The sequence below is a fragment of the Bubalus bubalis genome, chromosome 10 (assembly GCF_019923935.1).
Source record: "Bubalus bubalis isolate 160015118507 breed Murrah chromosome 10, NDDB_SH_1, whole genome shotgun sequence".
In the NCBI taxonomy this organism is placed as follows: domain Eukaryota; kingdom Metazoa; phylum Chordata; class Mammalia; order Artiodactyla; family Bovidae; genus Bubalus; species Bubalus bubalis.
This window is the reverse complement of record NC_059166.1, coordinates 81,230,513-81,251,973: the sequence shown is the minus strand read 5'-3', so window position 1 is coordinate 81,251,973 and position 21,461 is coordinate 81,230,513. Positions and strand designations below refer to the sequence as shown.

At 37.8% G+C, this 21,461-nt stretch overlaps 1 protein-coding gene across 8 annotated transcripts in view; it reads right to left on the bottom strand.

The window, feature by feature from the left end:
- Window positions 1-21,461, bottom strand: part of UBE3D (ubiquitin protein ligase E3D) — a 177,633-nt gene that overhangs the window by 131,418 nt on the left and 24,754 nt on the right. For all 8 annotated transcript variants that reach the window (XM_044924484.2, XM_044924483.2, XM_044924486.2 and 5 more), the window contains 5 exons: window positions 19,349-19,580; window positions 13,729-13,798; window positions 5,409-5,478; window positions 3,994-4,102; window positions 56-219 (listed from right to left, as the gene is read on the bottom strand). In XM_044924484.2, the coding sequence (XP_044780419.2) occupies window positions 56-219; window positions 3,994-4,102; window positions 5,409-5,478; window positions 13,729-13,798; window positions 19,349-19,580 (645 nt within the window). The remainder of the gene's footprint in view (window positions 1-55; window positions 220-3,993; window positions 4,103-5,408; window positions 5,479-13,728; window positions 13,799-19,348; window positions 19,581-21,461) is intronic.

Below are 21,461 nucleotides of genomic sequence, written 5' to 3'. Positions count from 1 at the left end.
ATGGCAGCAGAAAGGAAAACACAAAGTGGAGGGAGCATACGAAAGCATGACTTACTCTGCGTTCCGGCTTTTGATGCATGGCTGGTAGAGGACCTTGACTGCATTCCAGGCAGAACTGGAATCAGCCTTCAATACATCTTCCAACACAGGGAATTTTTGGATACTTGTGGACTGTCCCAAAGATTCAATCACCAAACTGTCTGAGTTTAAAAGCCATAGCTAAAGAAATGAAGAGAAAAGTCTAAGCATAAGCGTATTTAAAAAAAAGAAAAGAATTATCCCCACCCTATCCATATCTCATAAGTGAGTAAGTGAAGTCGCTTAGTCGTGTCTGACTCTTTTCGACCCCATGGACTGTAGCCTACCAGGCTCCTCTGTCCATGGGATTCTCCAGGCAAGAATACTGGAGTGGGTTGCCATTTCCTTCTCCAGAAGACCTTCCCGACCCAGGGATCGAACCTGGGTCTCCCGCATAGTAGGCAGATGCTTTACTGTCTGAGCCACCAGGGAAATCCTATTCATATCTCATACCACCACTCAAAAAAGAAAAAAAAAAAAAAAAACTATTTTAAAAGAAGATAAAACTATAAAACACCAAAAAAAAAAAAAATTGAAAAATCATGTATGCAACTTTGAAGTAGGGTAAGTCTTTCAAAGTACAATGTTTGTAGAGCCGCTGATAACATAGTTTCTAAAGACAATTGATTAGGAGAAAATATGTAACACAAAGTTATTATCCACAATTTATAGATAGCAATGACGGAGGAGCCTGGTAGGATGCAGTCCACGGAGTCGCTAACAGTTGGACACGACTGAGTGACTTCACTTTCACTTTTCACTTTCATGCATTGGAGAAGGAAATGGCAACCCACTCCAGTGTTCTTGCCTGGAGAATCCCAGGGACGGGGAAGCCTAGTGGGCTGCTGTCTATGGGGTCGCACAGAGTTGGATACGACTGAAGCGACTTAGCAGCAGCAGCAATCAGCAAGTGGGAAAAACAGACCAAGAGAGATATAGGTGAGGAATAAGAAAATAATCAAACAGAAGAAATAAGTAATAAATATATTAAAATGTGACTCTAACTAGTAAGGAAATACAAAATTTTTGTGCCACTCCTTTTCACTTATCAGATTGGCAAATACAAAAAGACTGACAACATCGAGCTCAGAAGAAGGGTTTGGAGCAGGTCTTCCCACACACTGCTTGTGGGAGAGTGCTTCTGGATTTGGATTCAGTTGATTAGTTGAGGATTTACTCTCAGGAGAAAGGGTGGGAGGGAAAGAGGAGAAGGCAGGGGAAGGAGTTGGCCAGTGATGTGCACTCAACCTAATCTCACAGGGAGCCCTGGAACCTGAATCCCACCCACAGAATCAGTCCCATTTTGAGACAGGAGATGGCAGGTTTTGTAGCCCAGGGTCAAGTCACAGGCAGTTGGCTGAGAAGGACAGGGGTGGGGGTGAGAAAGGACAAGAAACTCCCCAGGCCAGGCTACATCTGTCCAGACAGGACAAGTTTCTGAACGAAGGCAGCTGTGAGCCGTGAGCGGGCAACTCTCATTCCTGGGAAACGGGGGACCAGCCAAGGAGAAGGGACCTGGGTGGGGTACCAAGAATGTCTGTAGAGGGTAAAGGAGGTTTGTAAAAGATAAATTAGTCCAACTCTTTGGAGGCAATAATTATCAGAGTTTAAAATACACAAGTTCCAAGAGTGATGAGAAAAAGCTGTTTCTAACGGACTAAAATACACATGCAAAGATGATTTTCCCTGAAGCACTGTCTTTACCAGCCATACAGTGGAATTCTAATCATTAATAAGAGTCCATATTTACACCAACAAGAAACAGGACTCATGATACATGGTTGAGTCAAGTACACACGTTGAAGAATGATGCTAATCACAGCATTGTGTTATTTTTACAAATACTTGTGGGTGTATTACATATAAACAGGGTGAAAATGGACTGTTAATGATTACCTCTGGATGGTATGACACAGCAGGGCAGAAGAGGGGACAAAATGGAAGGAAGGAGCCCTTCTTTTATGTTCTTCATGTTGTCAGAATGTATTTCAAGAATGTATTACTTTTATAAGAATGAAAAAAATTTTAACTTAAATATACACTGGTAGTAAGTTTAAAAAAATTCCTACTCCTGATTTTCAACTTGAAAAGATGAAAAGAAAATTGAGGGAATTCCCTGGCGGTCCAGTGCTTAGGACTCTCTGCTTCCACTGCAGGGGCACGATCCCTGGTTGGAGGACTAAGATCCTGCAAGACTCGAGGTGGGGCCAAAGGAAAAAAAATGGTGGAAAAAAAAAAAAAGAAAATTAAAGCTGATTTCAGACTATGACTTAGTGTCACCCTTACTTAGAAAATATTTTAACCTTGAATAAAAATTATCTGGAATTAGAGAAGCATGAAGTCCCTGTGATGGATCGTCAGTCACAAAGCAGTATCAAGTAACAACTTCAATTCCCTCTCTCCTTTTAGCTACCATGCTCCCGTACTAGCGTGTGAGGTCCTTGAAGGCATTTTTGTTCTATCCTGAGCACCTAGGACAATGTCTTTCAAATAAGAAGTGCTCAATATATGTTTACTGGTTGAATAAAACTGATGTGGAGGCAGACAAGAGACTTGGGCCCGCAGTCTTGGATTTTTACATATTGTCCTAAACTCTTTTCTGCAGTTTAGTATTAGACACCTGTGGTTTATGTAGGGGATGATTCTGCTATCTGTGGAGCCTCTTCTCCAAAACTTGCCACTACTTCTTAAACATCAAAGTGTTGAAATCAGGATCTTGAAGAGATCTCTGCACTTCCATTTTCACTGCAGCACTGTTTACAATAGCCAAGATGCAGAAGCAATGTAAATGCCCACCAACGATATATGGATTAAGAAAATGTGGTGTACACACCCAGTGGGATATTAGCCTTTAAAAAGAAGGAAATCTTGTAACATATGACAATACAGATGAACCCCGAGGACATTATGATAAATAAAACAAGACACAGCAGGATAATACTGCATGATTCCATTTACGTGAAGAATTTACAATAGTTTAACTCTGATGGTGGAAGGGATTGGGGGCAGGAGGAGAAGGGGACGGCAGAGGATGAGATGGCTGGATGGCATCACCGACTTGATGGACGTGAGTTTGAGTGAACTCCAGGAGTTGGTGATGGACAGGGAGGCCTGGTGTGCTGCGATTCATGGGGTCGAAAAGAGTTGGACACGACTGACCGACTGAACTGAACTGACTGAACTCATAGAGGTAGAGAGTAGAATGGTGGCTGCCAGGGCTGGAGGGAGGGAGAAACAGGGAGTGGCTAATCAAAGCGTATAAGGTTTTAGTTGGGAAAGATGAGTAAGTTCCAGAGACCTGCTGTACAACATTGTGCCTATAATTAACAATGCTGGAATATAACATATAAAATAATATTTTTATAATATAAAAATCTGTAAAAAGGGTAGATTATGTTAGGTGTTCTTACCACACACACACACACACACACAACAATAAAAGCAGGATCAATAGAACATATTTTAAACATAAGAGTATCAAATAAAGAGGTAAAAAGCAAAAAAGAGAATTGTGTTAGACTGACAAAGAAAGCCATTAAAAACTGAAAGCAGAAAAACTTTATTTTGTGGCATGAGCTCCTCCAGAACAGGAATTAGGTTTTATTTCTCTGTGAATTCCTAGTACCTAGCACATTACTGTTGTTGTTTAGTCACTAAGTCATGTCCAGCTCTTTTTGCGAACCCATGACTACAGCCCACCAGGCTCCTCTGTCCATGGGATTTCTACACAGTGGCAGGTAAATCATTTGTTATTCAATTAAAGGCGCTTGATTTGTGAATTAAGCTGACATTAAAATTTTAAAAATTTTGATCACTTATTTTCTAGACTTGAGAATTAAGAATAACAAAACCCAAAGAATTTCTGAGCCCCTGAACTAGTAGGCTACAAAAAACTGGGCAAAAATCACTTCTTACCAGAATGTATACTTTGTCATCATGACCTTGAATAGTGAATCTAAAAGTGCTTCTAGCAGAGGAGAGTTCCACCATACACTGGGCGATAATGCTCTGTAGAAACTGAGACCTGTTTGAACAGAAACCAATTTTCTTAATGAGCCTCTCATAATAACTAACAATAAGAGCCCCAAATACCCACAGGGTACCGAAGAAGCAGAGGTGGCTGCATGCCAGATTTTTCTGTATGCTGCCCATTCCCTCACAATTTGTGCTAATTTTAATCTATTTTTAACGTATTTGGTATTTGTGCCAGTCTTTGTGAGATCTTAGTTCCCCAAACAGGGATCGAACCCATGTTCCCTGAAGTAGAAGCATGGAGTCCTAATCACTGAACCACCAGAGAAGTTCTTGAGCCAGTCTTTCTATACCCTATTCTTCAATCATTAATATATTTTCCACCCCAGCCTATCTACGTGAAAAGTAAGAAGTATTACTTGCTCAGTCGTGTCCGACTCTTTGTGACCCCATGGACTGTAGCCTGCCAGGCTACTCTGTCCATGGGATTCTCCAAGCAAGAATACTGGAGTGGGTAGCCATTCCCTTCTCCAGGGGATCTTCCTGACCCAGGGATTGAACCCAGGTCTCCTGCATTGCAGGCAGATTCTTTACCATCTGAGTCACCAGGGAAGCCTAACCTAAGTATTTCCTCCATGAAATTAAAAAAAATACACTGTTAGATTAGTCAATATTCCATTTGAGCTGTGGTAAATTAAACAGTGAATAACTAAGTTATAAAAGAAGATGAGAAATTTCCTTCCAAACATTAGACAGTATTATCTCCAATGTTTTCTATTTGCTTCCCCTCAGAGTGTCAGATCTGAGATGCATAATCAAAGTATTTATAAGAAGATGCAGTTCAAGGTTATAGTCAGAGGGCCATAATTTTTAGACATCAATAAATGAACTGAAAGACAAGCTACAGTTAACTTTGGTTTGCAAACTAAAAAGATTCAAAGAAAAGAAATACTAATGAATTTAGTGGATACGCAATATTCTTTTTAAAAACACAGAAGTCATTTGAAAACTAACCCATGTTGCAAGTAAGTTAAACTAAAACCAGAAATAATTACTCAAAAACCTATGGATGATTATAAGACCTTGGATATCTAGCACATAGAAAGAGCACAAAAAAATTTCAGAATTAGATTTATAAGAGCACAGTTGTTTATATCATTATGTAAACAAACCATAAATAAATCTTCAAATCTTTCATATCTGTGGTTTCATTCTACTACCTAAAAGCCCTTCCAAAGGCTTTCATTTTTCCTTTCCAAGCAAACAGGCGTATAAATAAAAATGAATTCCTAAATAATCAATTGTTCTCATCTTTCTTTACATGTGAAATTACAGAACAAACAATTTGCTATTTGTACCTTGGTATGATGGGAAAATTTCTTTCAGATGGCAGAATAATTATCTCCGTCATATAAAACTTAGTGGTTTCTAGAAACAAAAAATAAGAATGTTAAAAAGCTCCACAATTAGTATTTCTATTGTGGGCATGTTGGTCTCAAATTATGACATTCAAAATAAATATCTGATATACTGGTACAATGAATATTCAGTAAAACTTTTCTAAAAGCGACTTAGCTCCGGAAGACAAAGATTGATGAAACTATAAAATGACAGCCCTGAGCCTTCAGATAGCTCAGTGTTGTTTCAGAAGGGTACGCCCTAGATGAGTCTGGTGCAGCAAGACTGTTCACAAATATTCATGGTTATAAAAACTAGGCACATCACAACCATAGTCCACTCATCTAACACTCAGTCTTTTGGTTTCCTCATTTCTGTAGAGTAGCCACAGTCCTAGGAGTCACTGAAAAAGCCTCTTTAATCATAGTATTCTAAAGCCCAAGCACAGAAGCTGTGAACCTTACATTAATATTTACCCAGAATCTCAATGAGTGTATTAATATCCAATTTTTACCAAATCTGGTTATTGGATTACTTCATTTACAGAAAAATTTAAACTAAATGTTTAACAGAAATGAACATAAACATAACCATTTTTGATTTTTTAAAAAAATCCATGAAAAATGTTCACTCACTAGTAATGAAATGGAAATTAAAATGAAATATTTTTAGTATCAAATAGAAAAATATTTTTGAAAAATAAATAGTAGCAGCAATGATGATATGGAGAAACAGTTACACTTATTCTCCTTCTGCTGTCAGGATTGCAAATAACAGATTTTTGGAAAGCCACTTGGTGAAGGCATTAAAAATATATATACATTTTGGCTGAGAATTGGTTGAGAAAATCAAAGTGAAAAAAAAATATGCATACATTTTAACACCATAATTAAATGCCTTATCTCAAAGAAATACTCACAGATATCTGTAAACGTTTATCTATTAAGGTGCTGACAATAAACTAATAGAAAATACTACAAAATTAAATTTCTAAAAAGTGAGGATGGTTGAATTAAATAAACATCTTTATATTTCAGCAAGAGAATTTTATAGTCATTAAAAGTGGTGTGCCAACAAATTTTTAATTGTTTTAATAAGATGAAAAATTGTTCCTTGTAGATCTTCTGTAAACGTTTACAACTGCTCAATGCAACACACAGAAAAAGGCAAAAAAAAGGATTTTTTTTTTTGAATCATGATGACTTTATATATTTCCCCTTGAAGTTCAATTTTCCACTTTACTATTTAAAATCATGCTATTAGATGCAGAATTGAACTTTTTAACATTCTAAAGTGATCCTTTTGTCCCAGTTGTTGTCGAAACTATAGTTTAATTCCACAATTTTAATCCCACAAGGTAGTACTAATTTACACAATTAACATTCACTTAGTGTCACCAACATATTGACCACTTTCTTTACCAATCCTTCAAGAACTTAGACCCTCTTTCTGGAGTCATTTCTTTTGCTTAATATACTGGTAAAATTTCTTTTCATAAGAAACCAAATCACTAGAATTGAATTATCCTAGTTTTTGCTTGACAGAGAATATATTTATCTTTGTCTTGATTCTTTCGTATTAGGACATTTTCTCCTGATATAAAATCCTAGGTTAACAGTTTTTAACCTTTGTGCACACTATCATTCTCCTGTCTTCAGATCTCTATTTCTGCTGTCCCTTTGAAGGTAATGTCTTTTTCCCTGGTTACTTTAGAGTTTTTCATTTTCCATTTTTTTAATTTTCCCTCAGTATCACTGTGACATATCTAGCTATATATTTCTATGTATTTCTCTCATTTGGGCCTCATACACTTAGAATTCACTGGACTTCAGACTACAAATTGTAGTTCTTCGTCACTTTTGCAAAATCCTCAGCAATTCTCTCTGCAAATACTATGCTCTAGTCTATTTCTTTCTTCTAGAAGCACGATCAAACATGCATTAGATCTCCTCTGCGTTTTATGTCTCTTACCCTTTCTCCTGTATTTTTTACCTTCTTGTCTCTCTGTGCTGAATTACAGATTTTTCTTCTCATCTATCTTCTGTTCACTAATTCTTGCTCCATGCTGTGCCTAATCTGCTGTTAAGCTACCCACTGAGTTTTAAATTTCAATTATATTTTTAAGAAATTCTGTTGCAGATCTTCTCCAAATATGCTTACTGTTGCCTTTACCCTTTGATTATTTCAAACCTGTCTTTTATGCTGTTAAATACAGTAAGCATGGGAGAAGGCAATGGCATCCCACTCCAGTACTGTTGCCCAGAAAATCCCATGGATGGAGGAGTCTGGTAGGCTGCAGTCCATGGGGTCGGTAAGAGTCGGACACGACTGAGCGACTTCACTTTCACTTTCCACTTTCATGCACTGGAGAAAGAAACGGCAACCCACTCCAGTGTTCTTGCCTGGAGAATCCCAGGGACGGAGAAGCCTGGTAGGCTGCAATTCATGGGGTCGCACAGAGTTGGACACGACTGAAGCGACTTGGCAGCAGCAACAGTAAGCATGGTCATTTTACAGTTTATATCTGATAATTCCAGTAACAGGTATCTGTTTCTATTGTTTGCTGTTTTTGTTATTTCTCACTGATAGAAGTCTAGTTTACTTATGTGCCTATTTATGTTTGGTTGTATGGTACACACTGTACTTGAAAAATTCTTTGTGGGAATAATATAAGTTTTCACAATGAGGTATTTTCTTCCAGAGATGACTTGCAATTGATTTTCCCAGGCCCGTGGCATTATGTCTAGTTCAAAGCAGACTAACCACGTTCAAGATCTGAAATTCCTACAGTCTCAAAGGATTGATATTTGTCTGTAATTTCACAGGCTTGTATTCACTTGTGATTTGCCTTCACTGTGCCGTGTAGTCATTCAGGGTCTCATATTTTTGTGCAGTCACCTGTTAGATTCTCACTTTGTGTAGTCTTCAATATCAAAAGTTCTAATTTTAGAGCACTGGCAAATGCAAGGAAAAGATGGTTTTTAATTTTATGCTAACCTCTGTTGAGTGTGCTTTTGTGGTAATCTACATATTTTCCATTTATCTTGCTCTTCATTCCTTCCTGTGGATTCCAATTAGCATCCGCTTATCTTTCACTTCAGCCCGAAGAACTGTCCTTAGTATTGTCTGCTAGTAATGCATTATTTCCACCTATTTATTAAAAAAGTCGTTGTTTTGCCTTCAGTTTTGAGGTAGTGTTTTACTGGATATAGAATTATTAATTGAGAGGTGTTACTGTTTTCTCCCCCAATATTTTGAATTTCAAGATTCTCTCTTCATCTCTTGCTTTTATCAGTTTGACTACAATATGCCTGAGTGAAATGTTCTTTGTGTTTATCCTACTTGAATTCACTGCAATAGTTGGATCCAAAAGTTAAAATATTTCACCAAATTTCACAACATTTCACCCATTTTTTCCCTGATGTTTTTTCTCCTCACCTTCTAAAGCTCCACTTACACATTTACTAAAACACTTAACATCGTTCCACAAGTCTGATATTCTCTTCATTTTGAGACTTTATTCCTGCCTGTTTGGATTGATTAATTTCTATTCACCTATCTTCCCTGGTAGCTCAGATAGTAAAGAGTCTGCCTGCAGTGCAGGAGACCTGGGTTCGATCCCTGGGTCGGGAAGATCCGCTGGAGAAAGGAATGGCAACCCACTCCAGTATTCTTACCTGGAGAATTCCATGGACAGAGGAGCCTGGCAGGCTACAGTTCATGGGTTTGCAAAGAGTTGGACACAGCTAAGCAACTAACACTTTCATTATCTTCAACAATTTTTGTTTGTTTCTATCATCTCAAATATGAGGTTTTAGTTAATCCAGTGAATTTTTCTTTAGTTACTGTACTTTTCAGCTCTGTAATTACCAACTGGGTGTTTCTCTGAAGTTTCTAATTTGTTGAGATTTGCTATTAATTTGTCTTTTTAATTCTTTGCCATATTTATAATTAGTTATTTTGACATCTTTGTCTGCTAATTTAATATTTGTGCTTCTTCAGCATCCATTGACTCCTGCTTTTTCCTTGAGTATGAACCACTCCTGTCTCTTTCTTTGCATGGCTAATAATTTCTAGAAGGAAATAGGATATTATTGTAATCAGTCAGTTCAGTCGCTCAGTTGTGTCCGACTCTTTGCGACCCCATGAATTGCAGCATGCCAGGCCTCCCTGTCCATCACCAACTCCTGGAGTTCACCCAAATTCATGTCCATCGAACTGTAGTAATTCAGGATTTTCTTTTATCCTTTGAAGGGTTGTTGGTTTATACGTCAATTAATAAGCTTGGACTAAAAAACCACGAAATATGCCTTCCCACAGTATGTAGTCACCGTGTCTATGCTCAGTTGTCTTTTGCTTAGCCTGACTCCCTAGAGAGTACTTGCTATCTCTACATAGTTTGGCTATCAGCAAATCTAGGGCAAGGTTCTTCTCAAATACTTCAAACCACTAAGGCTTCCACCTTCTGCTACCCAAATTGTATATGGACTAAGGAATGAACCAAAGGCACAATAAATGTTCAGGTCTCTCTAAGCTTTCAGTTCCTAATGGACTCCTTGGCATCTATTGTATGTATGTAGAGTTTAGCAATCAGTCAGAGCTATGCTAAGAAGTTATTAGCTCAGCCCTTCCAGGACATTCTTGCTTTCAAAATATCCCCTCTTAAATTTCTACTTTCTCCTTTGCCTACCCTGAACCAAATCTTTAACCACCTATAAATAATAAAGCTGTGTTTTTTCTCCTTCCCAAATTCAGGGGCTAGGGAAAATACGGCAATGACCTCAAGCAAAAAAGCCACAAATTTGCCATTTTAGCCCAAAGCAGTAGCAGTTTTTGATAACGGAACATCTCTCAAATCATTGCTTCATTTCGGTTATTTTCTAGTAGCTGTTCTTCTGAACTTGTACAGTTCTGTACTTGATTCCTTCAGAGGGGAACTATGCATTCTCTTTATGCCACCATTTTTGAAACTATGGGTGTGCTCAGTCGCTCAGTCACGTCCAACGCTTTGGGACCCCATGGACTGTAGTCTGCCAGGCTCCTCCATCAATGAAATTTTCCAGGCAAGAATACTGGAGCAGGTTGCCATTTCTTACTCCAGGGGATCTTCCTGACCCAGGGATCAAACTCGAGTCTCTTGCATTTCCTGCATTGGCAGGCAGGTTCTTTACCACTGTACCACCTGGGAAGCTCCATTGGGGATTCACTAATTTACTTTTAGAGTAGATGTGGGTAACGTTCTCTTATATTACCCCCTGACACACGCTCACATACAATGACCTCCTAATATACTTAGGTATCACATCATAAAGATTTTTGGTTAAATTGCTATTCAGTGTTCACATGATTGTAACCATAATCATACCCTGGGATTGCTCCTTTTTTGTTTAATCTTCTGTTTCCCACAGTGCATAACTGCTTGCCTTTTCATGTGTTTTGTTTTCCAAACACGTTTAGCTAATTTTGCCCATATGACAAAATGGCTTGTCTCCAGATTATTTGTTATATGTGGTCAAACAATTCAATGACTATCAGTTTCGGTGTATAACTGAAAAAAATCTTTCTATTACAATCTTCTCTGTGCTTGCTTCAATCCAGACTGTTATTCTCTGGGCCTGCTGTACACCCCTCCCAGTGGGATTCCTTAACTCATTCTCCTGTGTTGAATAATCTGCTCCCCAAATCCCACATTTTTTCTTTTGAGGTTCAGTTCCTACTTTTGCTGATGCATAACCCTATGGTAGATTCCCTAAGGAAAATATAACTTTGAGGTCCATGTTTTGAGGCCCTGTAGCTCCAAAAATGTATTTATAATCTTCATGCTTGACTATCTGCTGAATTTTGGGTTGAAAATCTTTTTCCTTCTAAATTATGAGGGCATTTTTCATCATCTTCTAGCTTTCAATGCTGCTGTTAAGAAGTTCAGTGCCATTCTAATTCCTAATCCTTTGTACATTACCTGCTTTTTGCTCTCTAGAAGCTTCGTTCTTGGTGTTCGGAGATTACTCTGTGATCTGGCTTTAAGCAGCTTCCTCATCATCCTTCATTAATTGTTTAAGACAGTTAATGGACACTTTCAGTTTTCAGCCGGGGCCCATAAGTCCTCGTTCTAGGAAATATCTTTTTAGTGTGTTTTTAGTATTTTTGTTCTTGATGGATTTTTATTTGTTATTTTATTTATTTATATATATATAATATTATATGTATTATAAATATATTATTTATATTTTATTTGTTATGATGGATTTCCCACACCCTGTTGTCTCTATTCTCTTTCTAGAATTTTCAGCTAGATGCTGGATGTCCTAAAAGGCTCATTTCATTCACTCATTCAACAAATATTTACTGGGTACCCACTAGATGTCAAATACCATTCTAAGGGCTAAACTCATTGTGATAAATGAGATAGACAATATTCCTATCCTTAGGAAACTTACATGATCTTTTTTTTTTTAATTTCCTTTCCAATTTTCAATCTCTGTCTTTTGATCCTGATTTCTGAAATAATTCCTTAATTTTATCTTCTTTTGGTTAGTTTTTTTTTTTAAAGCTATTACATCTTTAATGTGACACTCTCTGAATTGTAGAGGCAGTATTATTTCATTTCTCCAAGGACATTTATTATGGTTTTTTAAGAGATTTTTTTTTTCTGTTTTATACATAATTTGTTTTTCAATGCCCATGCCCTGTGCACTTGATTATTTATTTGCTTTGGACTCTCTTTAACATTTACTGATTCTCAGAAATCTGTTCATATTTAAATGTAAAGTTATAAAATGCTAAGAGAAAGTTCTTGGGTGTAGTTATAAGGTTTGTTGACAGTAGAATGGCTGAATATAATTTTTTGTTGTTGCTGAATGATCCCTAAGAAGCAGTGTCTGCAGATCTTTTCTCTGGTTAGTCCACTTCCATTATTCCAAGAAAGGCTGCTCCAATCTCCTACCGTTAATGTACAAGCAAGTTGCAAAGAGAGAAAGAGTCTCAGGAATCTAACGGCTCCTATACAAACTTTGAATTAAAACTTCCTGCTTTCAGCCCCTTGTCCGTGATAACTGCTATCTCTCAATTCTGTCCATTTCTGGGATTCCACAGCTGAGTTCTGGTTCCCTCATGATAAGATGATCAGTCTTCTGCAGACACCACGGCTGCAGCCTCCTCCACACAGCCAAGTGTGTTCCCACCCCTCTCTCAGCTTTACAGCTTCCAAAGACGTCTGCTTACACCTCCGGTTCACATCACTGTTGTCTCCTCTCCACTTCTCTTTTGCCTCCATGGATGTCCTTTTTTTTTTTTTAATTCCTTAACTGACTTTTTAACTGGGCTTCAGGGAGGAGAGAAAAACATGAAAAAAGTCAATTCACCTTATTTAGCTGGAAGCCTTAAGATTTTCTAAACTGTTGCTAAGGGACTTGCTTTCATTCTCCAAAAATGACATTGAGGGTGGCATGCTATACTGCTACTCATGATTCCTTTTCTGTTCACTCTGAGCAAGTAACTACTTATGAGATTCTGATGATCTTAAAAAACAAACAAAAAATGCCACCATCTGCTTTCCCTTGAGGACGGCAGTTTCACTTAAATCCCATCTTCTAATTAATTATATTAAAAACAATTATTCTTCACCCATGAAGCTAACATGTGCTGGAGCTCTCTAGACATTTTTAAACCACATCTATAAAGAGTAATGAATTTTAATTATCAGGATTTTCATTATTAAACTTTATAGTGGCATAACACAGATTTTACACAAAATATAATTAACACTACTGGGAAAAAGAACAAGGATCAGAGTATACAACTCAGAATGTGTTTTCTTCCATTTCAACAACTTCTGTGTACCCCCCTCCCCCATTCCCAAGCCTCAAAACACAGCCCTAAGGCAGACAACAACCAAGAAAAGCATCTCCTCCATTATCCCTGGTAACCAATTCCTCTGACTGAGGAGTGGTATTTAAAAAAAAAGCTTCCATCTTCTTTGAGAAACAAACTTTATACTACTTTTTATCTACAAAGAAGATATACAATATTGAAACGATCCAAATTCTGAATGCTTAAGACTCATTACGATGTACTTATCAAGGTCAAAATACACAAACTTCTTGGCATATTGGATGATATATTAGTTGATTTCTATTTTTAAAAGCATCAATTCTCAATTCTATAACATGTATTAGTCATCTCTCTTTCATATAAATGTCCCATAAAATCTCCTGTTTTGTTTTTTTTTATACATAACAAGAAGGCAGTCATTTGGGCTTTTTTGTATTATGAAATTCTTACCTGATGACACAGTCTCTCCCAACATTACCTTGCAACGCTTACAAATTACTTTGGTATTTGCCTTTGGTTTCTGTAGAATAGAAAAATGTCATTTAAATGTCATTCAGCTTTTCTTAAAAGGAATATATAATTTTAACATGATCTCCCGAGTATACATTGAACTTTACATTTTATTTTGCCATCTCCTAAATACTGGGAATACACTTAGCTTGTATGCATAAACCACATGCACAGAGATCTTTCTTTTTCAAGTCTAAAGACAAAATAATGAACAGAACGATTATTCCAAACCAAGTCACTTCCTTATAATCTACATGTGCCAAGTAATTTGAACAAGAAGCATCTTAAAAATTCTAAAAAGCACCTCAATATTCTTGATTAGAATGTGTATGAGTGTGTGCTAAGTCACTTCAGTTGTGTCCGACTCTTTGCGACCCTGTGAACTATAGCCTGCCAGGCCTGCCAGGCTCCTCTGTTTAAGGGATTCTCCGGGCAAGAAAACTGGAGTGGGTTGTCGTGCCCTCCTCCAGGGGATTTAGAATAAAATAGGCAGGCAACAAAGGTAGAAAGGTAGGTGACTTGCCCCAACTCATATGTTTAGAAAACAGAAGAATGAGAACTTGAACTCATATTATTCTGACTCCCAGTCCAGGGCAACTTATGTAAAAGTAATCTATAATTCATAACCACCATGAGAAATTAAAAATACTTAACCCACTCATATAATTCTATTTTTCCATTTAATATATGTACTATACCTGAAAAGACAGAGACAGTGTTCTGAAACATTGTTAAACTTAAAAAATCCAACTTTATCAACAGGGATACAGATTAAAACAGCTAGCAGTTTTTCTAGAATAATTCTAGAATTATTAGAATAATTGTTTCTAATTATTAAGAAAACAAAAGACTAAACTTTTAAACACAGAGAACAGATCTGTGGTTATTAGAGGTTGCAGGGATGGGCAAAAATGGGTGAAGGTGGTCAAAAGGTGTTGTTGCTCAGTTGCTGAGTCATGTCTGATTCTTTGCCACCCCATGCACGGCAGCACACCAGACTCCTCTGTCCTCCATTATACAGATTTTACCAATTCTGTTAGACGTATCATCTGGTGTCAGGTTTTTTGAATCAAAATTCACACATTTGATTGTATGAGGCACTGTTTTTTTTTATAGTTTGTTTTAAATTTTTTTTTATTTATTTTGGCTGTGCTGAATCTTCATTGCTACACATGGGCTTTCTCTACTTGTGGTGTGGGGGCTTCTCATTGTGGTGGCTTCTCTTGGTAGAGCACAGGCTCTAGGTGCACAGGCTTAGTCGCCTCAGAGCTTCTGAAATCTTCCTAGACCAGGGACTGAACCCGTGTCCCCTGCATTGCCAGGTGGATTCTTAACCACTGGACCACCAGGGAATTCTGGTTGTTGTTGTTCAGCTGCTAAGTTGTGTCCGACTCTGCAACCCCAAAGACTGCAACATGCCAGGCTTCCCTGTCCTTCACTATCTCCCTGAGTTTGCTCAGGTTTGTGTTCATTGAGTTGATTATGCTACCTAACCATCTTATCCTCTGCTGCTGCCTTCTCCTTTTGCCTTCAATCTTCCCCAGCATCAGGGCCTTTTCTAATCAGTTGGCTCTTCACATCAGGTGGCCAAAATATTGGACCTTCAGCTTCAGCAACAGTCCTTCCAATAAATATTCAGGGTTGATTCTCTTTAGGATTGACTAGTTTGATCTCTGTGCTGTCCAAGGGACTCTCAAGAGTCTTCTCCAGCACCACAATTAGAAAACATCAATTCTTTGCTGCTCAGCCCTCTTTATGATCTAACTCTCACATCCATACATGACTACTGGAAAAACCAAGCTTTGACTATATGGACCTTTGTCAGCAAAGTGATGTCTCTGCTTTTTAATGCACTGTATAGGTTTGTCATAGCTTTCCTTTCAAGGAGCAAGTGTTTTTTAATTTCATGGTTGCACTCACTTTCCTCAGTGATCTTGGAGCCCAAGAAAATAAAATCTGTCACTGTTTCCACTTCTTCCCCTTTTATTTGCCATGAAGTGATAGGATCGTATGCCCATCAGATGCTAAAGGCCTGCTATTGTGTCACTGAGTAATAATTGTTTATTTTGTCTGGTGTGAAAATGACACTGTGGTCATGCAAAAAAGAAAAATCTATATAGGAGTGAATTGACATAATGTTTAGAATTTGCTTTAAAGCACTTGAGCAAAAAACTAAAAATAAAAGGGGTAGATGAAGCATACTGTATGAATCAAGATGACTGATGGAAGTTCATAATTCTATTTTTTTACATTTGCAAATGTTTACAAAGTTCAACACATTATTTTAAGAAAAAAGAAATCCTCATGAACTTAACAAAACAAACAACCAAAAAAGAAAAAAAAAAAAAAAAAGGTAAAACTGTTAGTCATACTTACTGGCAAAAATAGCAATGTTCAATTTCATTTGTTCTTTAAAATATAGGATGAAGTCATATGTGTGGCTACTTTCTAAGTCTAGAACAATATTATGAATCTTATCGAAAGTTGAGATGCCACCTTTATCAATCTGCTTATCAGATGCAAAATTTTAATTTCATTGGCAGGCATAAAAAATATCACAAGAGAGAATAGATCTAAGAATAGGGAAATCTTCAGTAGATGTCTTTTGAAAAGAAAAGGTATACTGCCGTATTCACAGAGGCACAAAAAAAATGCTGTACACACACAGGGGTATTGAAGGAAAGGAATAAGAGTTGAACTTTACATTTGTTTATGCTCTTTTTTGGTCATTTATGAATATTGTAATTCAAGAGATATGCTTTGGAGTAATTCATTGTCAAGGATGCCTTAAGCAGAATTAAAATATGCATTCCTCATGCTGAGGTGAGTTATCTCTTAAAATTTTTTCCCACAGTTAAAATACATTTTTTTAAAATAAAGGTTCACTTGTTCCCAGTCCCAGTAGCATTTATTTTAAAAATAAAAGTTCCTGTTCCACGTGGGCTCCTCATAAAATACGTTTTTATAATCTCCTACAAGTAGAGATAAAAAAAATTACTTCTACCAAATACTCAGACAACACGCAGAACGCATCATTCATGCCTGATAAGCTCAACTAGTCTTGATCTTTGAAATTAACATATTATAACGCTTTCAATTTTGTGAAAGAGAAACTCTGCTTTGCAGTGCATTTTTCTTGACCTATGCTTCATGGAAATAATCAAGCAAGTTGTGCAGAGCAGCAGCCTAGCAGTGTAGGAACTCTACAGAGCAAACATCAAAGACAGACATTGTTGTGGACTAATTAAATCAATATATCTGCACGATGGCACTGCTGCTACGAGAAGTGGATTAGCCGTCTGTCCTCATTTTTACTTTCCTTTGTGTGGCTTCCGTTCTAAGGACCCTTGATACTGTCTCACCAGAAAAATGTTTCCCAAGAGATACCATTAGGATGCTGTGCCACCGTGTGACATTTCAAATCCCTGCTAGATGGCTAGACGGGGCGATATGAGAAACAGGTTTTCAACAGCACAGAGAAGCCTTGTTCCCACAGGAGCCATGAGAGCACTGTGCAAGAGGTCCCTCCAAATTTATGTTACTATTTTGGTCACAGGCATATTCTTTCAACTGCTGCAATATGCAATTAAAGTGAAACTTCCATCCAAGCTAACTTGAAAACAATCTTGTCAACAGTAGCTTGTCATGACAGTAATTTCCCATCATCTCCTTGTTACTTAAAAAACACAAGATCTGACTATGACACAACTCATAGGATGGCTGCTCACAATTAAGAGAAATTCTTGTAAGTGGCATCATAACTGATAAAGACGCACATGTGAGGAGCTTGTTTTCATATAGAATACAGAGTTCATCTAAAAAGGGAAACTCATGGTTTTGTTTATTTAATCTTTCCCCATTTCTCTTCTACTCACATCTTCCAAATATTTTTAAAATGTATAGCTTAATTATAAAAATGAAAGTTAATATACATAAAAGAGTAAAGCACTAGTATATTTAGATTAAAATATAATTTTACCACAACCATATTAAATATAACAGATTTACATTAAGTGCTTACCATTTATCTTTGAAAACTATAGATGGCTAAAGCACTATAATTATGGAGGTATTCTAATATATATATATATATGTATTCTAATATATGCATATATTAGAATACATATACTTCATCTAATATATATTGGATAATAGACACACATACATACACTGAAAAGCAGAGGAGATCAAAGGAAATACAAGTGGTTATGACTTTATGAAAGCTTAAGATACTTACAGAGAGTTGGGGTGAGAGAGGAGAGAGAGAGTCAAGTATTATCATTTTAAATGGAACCTAAAGTTAAAGGGACTTGTGTTTATGGTGAAAGTTGAGACACTTACATAATTTAAACTGATAACCTCGACATTTGTCAAACTTCCTTAATCTCCCTTGAATTATGCTGCTGCTACTGCTGCTAAGTCGCTTCAGTCGTGTCCGACTCTGTGCGACCCCACAGACGGCAGCCCACCAGGCTCCCCCGTCCCTGGGATTCTCCAGGCAAGAACACTGGAGTGGGTTGCCATTTCCTTCTCCAATGCATGAAAGTGAAAAGTGAAAGTGAAGCCGCTCAGTCGTGTCCGACTCTTAGCGACCCCAAGGACTGTAGCCTACCAGGCTCCTCCGTCCATGGGATTTTCCAGGCAAGAGTACTGGAGTGGGGTGCCATTGCCTTCTTGAATTATGATACAGTTCTATAAACTAGCTGACAAACTAAGATCTTCTGGACTGCTGCGTATATCCTAGAGTGGTCTAGTTCTTACTACAAAATTTACAGGAGCTCTAAATGAAATTTAACACACAATGCCTTGGTTCCCACCAATAATCAGATGTTAAAAGGAAGATTCTCTGGCAATGATTATCTTAACGTTTTAAATCACATCTGTATTGACCTGCCATCCGGGGAACAATTTCTCACAAGGGCCAAGTCAATGCCATTGATTTTCTTTTAAAATAAGGTAAACCACTTGCTCTCTGCAGTGAGAGGAAATAGCCTTCTCCCTCCAGCAACTTTGAGAGCAGGAGCGCCTGATATCACTTGTCAGGCACCAACATGGAGCCTGTGGCCTGAGCTTACTTTCCACACTCCTCCACTTCCTCTGTTGCTTGATGGCATTTGCTTGTACAACACCCGCAGAAGTCTAGACTATGGAAAGACACAGGGAAATTACCTGGACCTCACAGGACAGTAGATATCCTACAGCCAAAGAACAATTTCCATTTAAATCAGACTCTGAGGATAAAATGCACATGGATTACGGAATACTGTCCTAAAAGCAAGGAAATAGGGCACTTTGGTTTGTAAAACACTAACATTCCCAAATCTATGCACAAAGAAGCCTCTTTCCCTTCTTCCTCCAGCCCCTGTGACTATTTTGGTTTAAGGCCTGTACAAGCCCTTTCTATATATCAAAAGAGCAGGGTTTGATAGAAGCAGTTGAAAAATCAAAGATTTTGGCCTTTAGGACTGCCTGTTTCACATGCCCTGAATGAAGAAAAGACTGGAGAAACCAGTTTCTAAACCCACTTCTAAATAAGCATTTATTTTAAAAGATATTTTACCGATGTTAGGTGGTTCTCAGAAGAAAGATGGTGTGTCTCCACTGGGGCTCCTTCAGGTCTTGGCTGCCACAAATCATTCTTTAAATTCACCAGGTAGAAACAGTCTCCGGTGAAACAGTCATTCTCTCGTGGATGAAGTGGCTTATTAGCAAAGGGGTCAGGATGACAACACCACTCGTCAACCAGAGCGCCCCAGTTATCGCCTGGCAGGGGGAGCACTCTCAGGAGCGTCCTAGCGGAAAGAGGAAAGATCATGGTCTACAGAACAAAACGGAACTGTGATCTCAAAATTAAATCAGCATAAAAGATGAAAGAAACTCATTAACCATATTGCTTGCAGTGTTATTTTTCCCCTTGATGACAACAGTAATATATACTCAATATAGACAATTGTGAAATACAGAGAGGTATAAAGCAAATAAAATCCATCTTTTCCTTACCACTCAAGGACAGGTAACTGCTTTTTTACATGACTGTTTATCTCCTTGCCAGCCTTTCAAGAGAGACAGCTGTACACATATGCACACCGTCTGAGAGCAAAGGAAATACACAAACTGTATCCTGCTTGCACTGCTGCTTTTTTTTTTTAAACTATATCAGGCTACTTAATGACTTTATTCTATTCCACAGGTATGCCAAAACTTTTTAGGTCATTCCCTCACTGTTAGATATTTGGGTTTTGAGTGTTGCATTATTAACAACATAACAATTATTATGATGAACAGTCTTTTTAGAAAATCTGTATACACATCTGACTATTTCCTTGGGAAAGAAATCTTTTAAGTGGGAGAGTATAAGCACAAATGATACACATATTTTTAAATCCAATTCCCCTATGGACAAAGTGCTCTCCAGAAAGTCTATACCAATCTATAATTCTTCCACTTACCTTTTCCAGAACTGAATATTATCATTTTTCTATGTAATGGGTGAAAATAAAAAAATTTTCAAAACTGCTATAATTGGCAGTTCTTTAATTACTGGTGAGATTGAACCAGCTTTTATATTTATTCACCACTGTATCTTTTCTGTAAATTGTGATCAATGGCTGTTTTCCGGTGAGGTATTACTATGTTCTTATTAAGCTGTACAAGTATATTCTGCATTAAGAATATAAGTCCTTGGTCTAAAATCTGTCACAAATATTGTTTCAAGGATGTTGACTTTCATTTCGTCACCATGCCTTAAATTTCAAATCACCCAACCCTTTCTTCTGTGATTTCTCTCATTACTATTTTTTAATAAACTTTCTATTTTAGCATAACTTTACATTTACAAAAGTTACAAAGATAGTACACACAGTTCTCATATATACCTCACCCAGCTTTCCCTAATGTTAACAGCTTACTTAACTAGGGAAGATTTGCCAAAACTACTATTTTTATCTGGATTTCCCCAGGTTTTCTACTAATGTCCCCCTTTTCTGTTTCAGAATCCGATTCATGACAACACATTGCGTTTATTTTTATTTGTTTAAACAAAATTTTAAAAAAATTTTCAACCACGCCACACGACACATGGGATCTTAGTTCCCCGGCCAGGGATCAAACCTGTGCTCCCTGCACTGGAAGGCAAAGTTTTAACCACTGGACTGCCAGGGAAGCCTCCAACACATTGTATTGAAACATCATGTTGCTCTCATCTCCTCTGCTCTGGGGCAGTCCTTCCTTGATTTTCAGGACCTTGAGATCTCTGAAGAGTAATGCCTGCTAAGTCACTTCGGTCATGTCCAACTCTGTGCAACCCTATGGACTATAGCCTGCCAGGCTCCTCTGTCCATGGGATTCTCCAGGCAAAAAGACTGGAGTGGGTTGCTGTGCCCTTCTCCAGGGAATCTTCCCAATCCAGAGATCGAACCTGTGTCTCTTACCTCTATCTGCACTGGCAGGTGGGTTCTTCACCACTAGCACCAGTACCGGTTGGTATTTTACAGAATACCCCTCATTTGAGTTTGTCTGATATTTTCTCGAGATCAGACTGGGGCTACGGGTTTGGGGGAAGTCTGCCCCTGAGGTAAAGCACTCTTCTTATCACACCACACCAGAGGGGACCTTTGTCAATACGACTTATCCCTGGGGATGTCAACCTCCATCACTGGGTTAAGGTGACATCT